The sequence below is a fragment of the Furipterus horrens genome, unplaced genomic scaffold (genome assembly GCF_987537825.1).
Source record: "Furipterus horrens unplaced genomic scaffold, mFurHor1.1.pri manual_scaffold_5, whole genome shotgun sequence".
In the NCBI taxonomy this organism is placed as follows: domain Eukaryota; kingdom Metazoa; phylum Chordata; class Mammalia; order Chiroptera; family Furipteridae; genus Furipterus; species Furipterus horrens.
In genome coordinates, this window is record NW_028327175.1 from 142,355,328 (window position 1) to 142,366,284 (window position 10,957).

General features: G+C 36.5%; 1 protein-coding gene across 3 annotated transcripts in view; it reads right to left on the reverse strand.

Annotated features, from left to right (window-relative positions):
- The window catches only part of LOC150010037 (gastric triacylglycerol lipase-like), a 37,480-nt gene that overhangs the window by 21,070 nt on the left and 5,453 nt on the right, over nt 1-10,957 (reverse strand). For all 3 annotated transcript variants that reach the window (XM_090278012.1, XM_090278013.1, XM_090278011.1), the window contains 4 exons: nt 6,209-6,320; nt 5,923-6,040; nt 4,953-5,151; nt 659-768 (listed from right to left, as the gene is read on the reverse strand). In XM_090278012.1, the coding sequence (XP_090134138.1) occupies nt 659-768; nt 4,953-5,151; nt 5,923-6,040; nt 6,209-6,313 (532 nt within the window). In that variant the 5' untranslated portion in view covers nt 6,314-6,320. The remainder of the gene's footprint in view (nt 1-658; nt 769-4,952; nt 5,152-5,922; nt 6,041-6,208; nt 6,321-10,957) is intronic.

Consider the following 10,957-nt stretch of genomic DNA (forward strand, 5'->3'; position numbering starts at 1 on the left):
CAGACTCATTGCACTTGCCTGTCCCTCTTCCTGGAATATCAGTGTTCCAGGTTTGCAGTGCTCGTGACTCACTCCCTGATCTCCTTCATGTTGTTACTTAGAGAGTGGTTGGTGCTGCTCCCTACCTAAATTCTTGTGAACCCTTCTGATGCCCCCCTGTATCCCTCACTGATTTATTATTTTTCTCTACAGCCTATCATTATCTACCATACTTTATATTTCACTTTTTAATCTTTATTATTTTCTCTACCTCCTCTCACTAGTTTATCAGTAGTAGGAAGAAAACATTTTGGTCTATTTTATTTTTGCTCTATTCTAGGACACATAATAGATGCTCCAATAATACGGTTGAGTGGGTGAAATCAATTCAGTCCAGAGCCTGTGTGGCACATGGTTCAGAGCATGGGCTTGGGAGTCGGAGTGCCTGGGTTATATCTGAGATACCCTATTTGTAGTAACTATGTTACCTTATACAAATTATTTAACTTCTGTTTTGTTTCCTCATGTAAACAGGAATAATTGTTCTTATACCATTGGTTCCTATACATTACATTATATGATGATGGAAAGTGATTAGCACAATGTCCAACATGCCTGTATAAACACTAGAAAGAGGTTTACACCAACTAAACCACCTACTTGGACGGCTTTTACCTACCAATGGTGGTGCCCTGGGAATGGCCAATGTAATGTAGCTTTTCCTGTCCAGTTTTCTTTAAGATGAAGTCAATTGTGGAAGGAAGGTCATATTTAGCCATTTTGTCAAAGCTGAAAGAAAAAAAGACAAAATAAAATATTTCTTGCTATAATTTCTAAAAGTCAAACATATTTATAGCTAAGCTCTGGTTGAGAAATTGAATACTAGATTCTCTAGTCATTGCTCCTTATAGATCATTAGTGAGTTCTAGGTGCTTTTTGTGGTGGCTTCCTATAAACATTTGACATTATTTCTGAAGCCCAGTATTCAAGCCACAATTTAATCAAAATGAAATGATATCTAGCTGGTGATTATTTCTATACCTAAAACACTGTCTGATTTAATAATAATCTGTATGCAATGTTCCACTGACATTTAATATAAACTACATCCCTCTCTATTTTATTCTGCACAAATCAGCCAGAATGATCTTTCGAACATAAAAATGGAGAAGACTTCTGGTCAAGATGGAGGCATGGACAAACACGGCTCACCTCCTCACACAACCACATCAAAATTTGAACAACGATCACTCAGAACTGTCAGAAATTGAGTTGAATGGGAATCTGACACCTATGGAACTAAAGTAAATACATCCATTCAAGGAGGAGACATGGAGACACGGAACGAGCTGGCCCCAAACCCATGTGCTGGATAAAAATTTGGGAGGAATATCTCAGGATATTGCAGCCCCCCACTAGGCCCCTCAACCCAGGGTTCCAGTGCCAGGAAGATGAACACCCATAAATTCTGTCTGTAAAAATCATCAGGCTTATAGTCAATGACAGTCACTAGTGGAATGCCAAGCAGTTCCTCTTAAAGGAGTCACACATAGACTTACTCATACTCTCTCTGAGCTCCAGCACTGGGGTGGCAGGCACCTTGAAACACAGCAGCAGCATATGGGGAGAAAGAGAAATGTCTAGCAACATGGTGAGAGCTAGGGGGCAGCTTTCTCCAAGACAGAAAGGCTGGCAGAGGCCATTGTTCCTTTTGAGCCCTCCGCAACAGAGCCACAGATCTGGCAGGCAGGGGCCATATTTGAGACTCCATCAACCTGGCTAACTAGGTTGGCTCTGCCCTGATGAATGCCTGCGGCTCTGCCTCACTCAAATGATGGCCCCACCCAAACTGTTAACTGTGGCTTTTCCACAAGAATGTCTGGTTTAGGCTCAAGCTTCACATCTTCCTAAATACTTTCAAATAAGCAACAGCCAGGCTTAGACACCACCAGTTCCCATACCTTGGGCTAAGTGACCCCAGGCCTGGTACTAGCAGCAGCCAGCTTTGAATCAGAGTTCGGCTTCTAACGGGAGCCTCCTAGCTCAGCACAAGTAACAGGCATATGCAGATTGCTTTATAGCACAGGCCAGGTAGTCCCAGGCAGAACACAGTTGGTGGTGACCCTGGCAGGGAACCCCAGAACCTGTGCATCCAGAAGACAGCTATAGACCACATCAGAGCACCACCACTCTGCCCTGTGCATAGCTGATCCTTCACAAAGGGCGGAGGTTGGTGGTCAGTGGTCACTGCCAGTCCTTGCTGCTGACTGGCCTGGTAAATCCCTCCCATTGACCTTCCAACAACAATCAAGTCTCAATTACAAGAGGAAGGTGTACACAAAGAGTGTGCACTTTGAGCACCCTGCCTGGGGGAGGGGGAGGCTGAGCCACAGACCCTTACAGTACACCTACTACATTAGGCCATGCTACCAAGACAGGGAGTCATAGCAGCTCTACTTAATACATGGAGAGAATCACAGGGAGGCTGCCAAAAAGAGAAGACTAAGAAACATGGCCCCAATGAAAGAACAGATCAAAACTCCAGAAAAAGAACTAAACAAAATGGAGATAAGCAATCTCTCAGATGCAGAGCTCAAAATATTGGTTATAAGGATGCTCAAAGAAGTTAGTGAGGACCTCAACAGCATAAAATAGATCCAGTCAAAAATGAAGATACACTAATTGAAATAAAGAAAAGTTTACAGGGAAACAACAGTAGAGGGCCAGAACACCCAGTGGAGAGCTACAGACCATGCTGGAGCACTACCAACCTGCCTCTGCACAGCTGATCCTCCATGGAGGGCAGAGGTTGGTGGTGAGTGGTCACAGCCAGTCCTCACAGCAGACTGGCTTGGGTAAATCATTCCTATTGACCTGCCAACAGCAGTCAAGGCTCAACTACAAGGGTGTACTCAGTCCACATGAAGGGTTCACCTTGGGTACCCAGCTTGCGTGATAGGGGAGACTGTACCTCTCGACCCCACAGGACAACTACTACATTAGGCCACAATACCAAGAAAGAGAATCATAGCAACTCTTCCTAATACATAGACAAATACATGAAGCTGCCAAAAAGAGACAAAGAAACATGCCTAAATGAAATAATAGATCAAAACCTCAGCAAAAGAACTAAACAAAATGGAGATAAGCAATCTATTGAATGCAGAGTTAAAAACACTGGTTACAAGGATGCTCAAGGAACTTAGGACTTCAACAAAATAAAAAATATCCAATCAGAAATGAAAACCCACTAATTAAATAAAGAACAATTTACAATGACACAAGAGTAGAGGTGATTAATCAAGAAAGAAAATCAATGATTTGGAGCAAAGGAAAGCAAAAAACAATGAATCAGAACAAGGAGAAGAAAAATAATCCAAAAACAGGATACTATAAGCAGCCTCTGTGACAACTTCAAGGTACAACATTCACATCATAAGGGTGCCAGAAAGAGAATAGAAAGAGTGAAAAGCTATTTGAAAAGATATTGAAAGAAAACTTCCCCAATTTGGTGGAGGAAATAAGCATGCAAGTCCGGGAAGCATAGAATCCCAAACAAGATGGCTGCAAAGAGGCCCACTCCAAGACACATCATAATTAAAATGTCAAAGGTTAAAGATAAAGAGAGAATCCTAAGAGTGGCAAGAGAAAAGAAGTTAGTTACCTACAGAGGAGTCCCATAAGACTATCAGTTGATTTCTCAAAAGAAATTTTGCAGGCTAGAGGGATTGGCAAGAAATATTCAAAGTCATAAAAAGTAGGAACTTACAACCAAGATTGCTCTACCCAGCAAAGCTATCATTTGAAATTGAAAAGCAGATAAAGCACTTCCCCACCAAGAAAAAAACTAAAGGAGTTCATCATCACCAAACCATTATTATATGAAATGTTAAAGGGATTTATTTGAGAAAAACAAGATCAGAACTATAAACAGTAAAATGCCAATAAACATACCTATCACAACTGATTCAAGAAAACATGCTAAGCAAACAAGAACAGAGACAGAATCATGGCTATGCAGAGCATTTTGAAGCTTGCCAGATGGGAGAAGGATATATGGGAATGGGTGAAGAGGTGAGGGATTGAAAGTGCAAATATGTAGTTACGGAATAGCCATGGGGATGTAAAGTACAGTATAGGAAATGGAGTAGCCAAAGAACTTATACACATGACCCATGGACATGAACACAAGTTTGCAGATGCCTGAGGGAGTGGAGGGAACAGGGTAGGAGGGCAAAAATGTGAAAAATTGGAACACCTGTAATAGCATAGTCAATAAAAAATAATTTATAGATAAATAAATAAAAGAATAAACACATGATTAAGCCACCCACTTGTTTTCAGCAGCCCTGCCTGACCTGGCCCATGTCAGCACCTCTTATCTCCTCACTTCAGTCAGACACACAGGATTCCTTCCAGTTCCCAGAATTCTCAGAGCATATTTGTGCTTCAGCATCATCAGCTGAACTTTCTTCAGTACTCCACTTCCATTATTAATTTCCAGGAATAACGCAAAGGTGGGATAGTGATAGAAGAACCTTTGATAATCTTTCCGCAGTGTTGGATTGCCTCCGCCTCCACCTTGATATTGATATTGTCTCAGATTGTCATTCTTCAACCCCCAATTGGGTTTTAAACATCCTCTTGAATCCACATGGATGTTTTTTTTTAATCAAATCAGGGAAGAAAATTTCTTGTTTCAGTCATTTTGCTGACTCCATTTGGAAAAATTTATTCAGAGAAACCCTTAAGACTGGTTAATGAGATCACAGAATGTTTGGAGAAAAGGTTACCCTTGCAATGAAGTGTATGAGATAATCCAAGAAAGGAAAAGAATAAAAAATGGCTTCCTTCTTTTCTTACTTGGAGTGTAATTATTAAATGGGACTGAATTGGAAGGGTAAGCATACCCGTGTTTTATAAATTCAATATTTATTTTTAAGTGTCCATTGATAATTGTTCTTTTTTCTTACCTGAAAGCCCAGAATTCGACTGAGTCTGGTGAATAATACACATGTCTCCTGGCATAGGTGTTTCCTCTGCTGTTCCCCAGCCACACATCATAACCAGCATCAGCCAGAATGAAGCCCAGGCTGTTGTTGGGCAGGTTGGAAACCCAATTTGTGGCTGATGTGAGCAAACAATGTTGCAAAAACACAACAGGTTTCTGGCCTAAAGAAAAAATTATTTGAGTGCATAAACTCATTTTTTATTCCAAGACAAGTTATAAAGTTAGAAACAGGCTCTCATTTGATTAGAATTAAATGATTTGCTTCATTGAGTTGACTATTTTTGAATATCTTATTTTCATTATGGTGATGGTTTCTCAGATGACGAAACTTATTAAAATGTACACTTTGAGCATGTGTAGTTCATTGTATGCCAATTATGTCTTCCCCAAAAATTAAAAATATATATCCTAAAGAAATTAAACATGATGTTAATTTAACTGGTCTTGCTTACTTTTATACTATTTGTACTTCACAAATATAGCTAGAAAAAATGACTTTTATCTGTTTAGGAAATGAGCCTTGAATTGTCTCCTCATTCCCCCTCTGTAACAGGCATCCAGGCTACCTGACCCTGATCCTCTAGGACTGAGCTCAGTTTCTTTTTCAAAGAACAACTTTTCCTTGACTTCCCATAGTTAAGTGCCTATCTCAGGACTTTTAGCTTAATATCCTGTGCACAAATCTAGCATTGCTCTGATCACATATTATTATAATCATGTTTATTTATCTATCTCATTTGCTTGATGATCTCCTAGAAGACTGAAGGTACAACTTCATCAGTGTGCATTACCAGAATGATCAAGACTCATTAAGTGTTCAGGGAAAAGTAAAAGGAGGAAAAAAGGGAAGGGAAATAACAAGGAAGTCATGAAGGGAGGAAATGAAAGAGGGAAAGAGAAAGGAAAAACAGAAGAGGAGAGGAGGTTTATACCTCTATTCTCTGAATTATTCTTCCCATAAGGAATTCTGTAAATCTCAAGAATATAACCGTCTTCAGTCACGACATCATATTCTTCACTTGGGTATCCCCAGTAAGAAATCATCTGACTCTGATGAGGAAAAACAAAACCTTTTAAAGCTTACTTCTTAAATGCATCTGGTAAGTATATATTATTGTATTTAATTCAGCATGTAAAAACTTAAATCTACTATAATTTGAAATCATGGTAATCTCTTGATTTTATAGTTGTATTTTAAAAAATCTTTTAATAACTTACAGCATTCATAGATGTTTCAGGGCTTGCAGGATTTGATCCTCCAAAGAAACCACGTGTAGTTCCAAGTGCAGATATCAAACTCACCACTCTTAGTAGTGACCACATTTTGGTTCTGCCTGAAGTAGAATAATAATTTGTGCTATGGTTAACCTATGATACTTTCATAACACTCCTATTTCATGTTAATTTTATCTTCATGTAAAGTAGAGAAATGCTTAGGTTTCATTATATTTATTTTGTTGAGAAAACACCTGGGACATGTGGATAATAGCACAGGCGTTTTAATGCTTAACATGTGTTCACTCTATTTGATTCCTTCTGCTTAAGAACATTTTCCATTTGGTTTAGAAGTGATGTTGAATGAAACTTAATTGATAAAGTTGTATTCTATTCTAATTTTCTAGCAGAATATTATATTTTTCTTATGCCTTTTGTTAAAACTTTGGCCAACTTATTTTGAGATTCCAAAGTTGGGGAGGAGTGAGGCACTGTGTGGGCATTTGACCCTTCTAGATTCAATCTCAATATAATATGTATTCAAAACTATCATGATATTTATAATATTGTTTATAGTATTCTCCATAAACATTTATTGATTTGAAGTAATTATGTGGATTTAAAAGCTACCTCACCTTCTAAATGTGCTACTGTATCTGGAGTAATGTGTGAATATAACTTTAGGAAAGTTTTTGCTCTTTTGATATTTTTTATGTAATATGACCTGGTTGAAATTACTTAGGTAGGCCTTGACAAATATTAATTGACAATATATTGGATAGTAAAATAAATGTTTTTCACAAGTGTTTAGCAATTAAAAGGGAAATCAGTATAAAATCAGTATCACGATTTGAGAATTATTCTAGCTACTTCCCAATTCAACCCACTTATATTTTACAGGTAAGAAATAGCAACCTATTTCCTAGATAATTTAATGATAATTTCAAGTAAGCTAACTTAGTGCTATTGGTTAAATGATCAATCTTTCACATAATTGCTTTATCAAAATTGGCAGGCTTTGGAAAGGTATTTTAAAAAGTCAAAAAACATATGTCAAACTCCAAAAAGAATCAGCATATCTTATGATAAAAGATTAATTTCTGTACTATCTAATTAGCTTTTACAAATCAGTAAGAAAAAAAACCACAGCAATTGAAACTGGTATAGTGTATGTAAAAACTTTTCATAGAAATAAAAGTGTCTTAAAAGCTTAAGACTTAAAAACATTTGCAAAAATTCTCAATTTAATTTTTCATCAATATAAATTAAAACTACTGTTACAACAATTTTCACCTATCAAATAAAGTCTGATAAATTACAGTAATGGCAAAGTTAGATAAAATAGACACTTAAATGTTGTTTATGAAAATATAAATATTTGAAAATGTTTAAGGAATGTGGCAATACTTATGAAAATTTATAAAACACTTATGAAAATTTAAGATTCATATCCCTTCCAATCCACATTTAGAAATTTAACCTCAAAGACAATTACAGATGTGTCTACCTATTTGTACTAGAATGTTCAATACAGCATTGTTTATAACAGGAAAGACTGGGAACAATTTCAATGACTATCAGTAGAGAACATAATTTTATAAGTTATTCCACAACCATACCACAGAATGCCATGCATAGTGTTTAAAAGAAAACAGTGAGGAGATACCATTTTACACCAGTCAGAATGGCCATCATCAACAAATCAACAAGCAACAAGTGCTGGCGAGGATGTGGAGAAACGGGAACCCTACTGCACTGTTGGTGGGAATGCAGACTGGTGCAGCCACTATGGAGAACAGTATGGAATTACCTCAAAAGATTAAAAATGGAACTGCCTTTTGAACCAGCGACTCCACTACTAGGATTATACCCGAAGAATCTTGAAACACCAGTTCAAAAGAACTTATGCACTCCTATGTTCATTGCAGCACTGTTTACAATAGCTAAGTGCTGGAAACAACCTAAGTGCCCATCTGTAGATGAGTGGATCAAAAAACTGTGGTACATTTACACAATGGAATACTATGCAGCAGAAAGAAAGAAGGAACTCCTGCCATTTGCAACAACATGGATGGAACTAGAGAGAATTATGCTCAGTGAAATAAGCCAGGCAAAGAAAGAAAAATACCATATGATATCACCTAATACAGGAAACTAAAGAACAACACAAACAAAGGAACTAAATAGAACAAAGAGCAGAATAGCAGTCAATAGGGGGGAGGGGAGAGGGAGAGAAGGGGGATAAGTAAGGGAAGGGATTAGTCAAAGAACCCATATAAAAGACTCATGGACATGGACAACGGGGAGGGCTATGATTGCGGGAGAGGGGGTGGGTTGGGTGGGGGAGAGAAATTAGGGGAAAAGGGGACAACTGTAATTGAAAAACCAAAATTAAAAAAAAAAAAAAGAAAGAAAACAGTGAGGTAGATCTGTGTGTGCTTATATGAAAAGTTATCCGAGAGGGACTGTAATTGCAAGGCATAGAAAACAGTGTATTTAGTATATATAGTACAGTAGATATATTTCTGTTTATGAAAATGAAAATGTATCATTTAAAAAATAAAAATAAAGCACCAGAATTGTTAGGCTTTTTGTAGCTATAAAGCAATACAGGCCAACAGAATAGTCACAAAGAAAATGTATTTGCTAGGAAATAAATAAAATGTTTTGCATAGAAATTAGCTTAACTGATTAAACGTACTTACTAGCTCTAATCTCTTATAAAAACCTAGTAGGTTTCAAGTTACACTGGGTTTTCCAATGTAAAACTTATCAGTCTTGCTTGTCAACATGTGGTCCTTGGAGCAAATGGAGACAATAACTAGGAATTTCACATATACTCAAACTCAGTAGAACTGAACTAGTATTCCTTCAATTTTTACATTTTGAATAAAATTACAACTTATAAGCTTTCTTTTTCTCCAAATGACCATTTTGACAGCATTCTACTGTTTTGATCTTCTGATGGCAATTGTCACTTGTTTCTCAGCACAGACAGAATATTTGACATTAGACCCAGAGCATCTAAAATTCCTTCTATGTTATACACAAACTACAAGTTTGACAATTTTCAGATATTAAGCTGGGGAAAAGGCTCCAAGGAAGAAGAGATATTTGTCTTCCAATATTTGAAGGAATGGTATGTGGAGTATAGTTTTATATCAATTCATTTTCAGTGTTCCAGAAACAAATAATTCAATATATATATATATATATTTTTAAGAAACTACAGCATCTTAGGAGCAATATTTGGAGGTCACACATGGAAAGATTTAAATTCTATATAGTGAAGACTTGTAGGATTCAGATTATTGGAGTTCAGTGGCGTTCTTTGGAAAGTGATGAGTTCTCAGTTGCTGATGATATTTCAACAGATGCATAATACCATTTGTCATAATTCATGTAGAGCACTTAGCATAGTGCCTGACTTAGAGTAAAACCAGACTGGAACTCTCAAGACCTAAATCTGACCCTCTGGTCTAATAGTTTTGTCTCTTATTTAGCAAAGGATTTAACTTAATGTGATAGGATCTCTTAAAAATAGATTTTTAAATGAAAGCATTTCATTACAATAATATTTTAAGAAGGGACAAACTAATATGTAAAGACCAACCAATAGTGTTTTGACATTCAAACCAGAAGGCTTTGATCAAACATTTCAGGTATCCATAATTTCATACCATTTATTGCCTCCACTAAGTGAGGACATTGACCAATAGTTTGAGTTATCAACCATTCCAAATACCCAGTCATATACATGTGCTCGAAGATGTTCAGAGGCATAATAAATATCCTTAAAATTCCGATGACAAGTTCTAGGATAATAACAGTAACTAACATTTACAGAGTGCTCACTATGTGTTAGGCAGTGTTCAACATATTATATGCGCAAGCAAGTTACCTTCTCTAAGATGGTTTTTTCTTCTATAAAATACAGCAAGTGTATGTCCTGAAGTTATATGAGAATTCATTAAGATAATAAAAGTAAAGTTCTTAAAAGCATGTTAGGCATCTCACAAACCCTGGATAAATGCAGTTATAATTTGTATCATCTCATTTAATTCTCATTCTGGCCCTATGAGATAAGTAGCATTATACTCATCGTTTTACAAATGAGCAAGCCAAAGATGAAAGAAGACTTCCCCAATAAGTGTGTGGAAAGCAACTGAGCTCACATTTGACACTAGGAAGTCTGTTTCCAAAGATATGTTCTTCTCCATCATAATGTTTTTTAGGATGACCCTAGGCCAGCATCTGTAATAAACTACTTGGGATATCCCCAAGGATAGTACTTAATTTGATGCACACATACATACTTTGGGGGGTTTATAATTTGAAGATATATATTGTAGTCTATGAAATTTAACAATAGTATTATTAATATTTAATTAAATCACTATAATTTGTGTGAAATTAAATTGTTCAACATAACATATTAATACAGCCAGTTTATATGACACCAGAGGGCTGATCTATTGCTTCTCAAAAGGGAGAATAAGAGATACAGCACTTTCATATTAGACATTCATAGCAAAAATGCCAAGTTAATAAACAAATTTGTCCTCTAGTAATTAAGAATTTTATGTAGATATAAAAATACAAGAAAAAATAAATCCAATTCCAGAGGGTTAAGCCTTAGATTATATAGATTAATATGCAACAAATATCTAGGTTTTTAAAAATGCACAGTTGGGTCGTGGAAAAATGAATCTAATAATTCAATATCAGTTTTTCTCAGCAGAAATTATACTC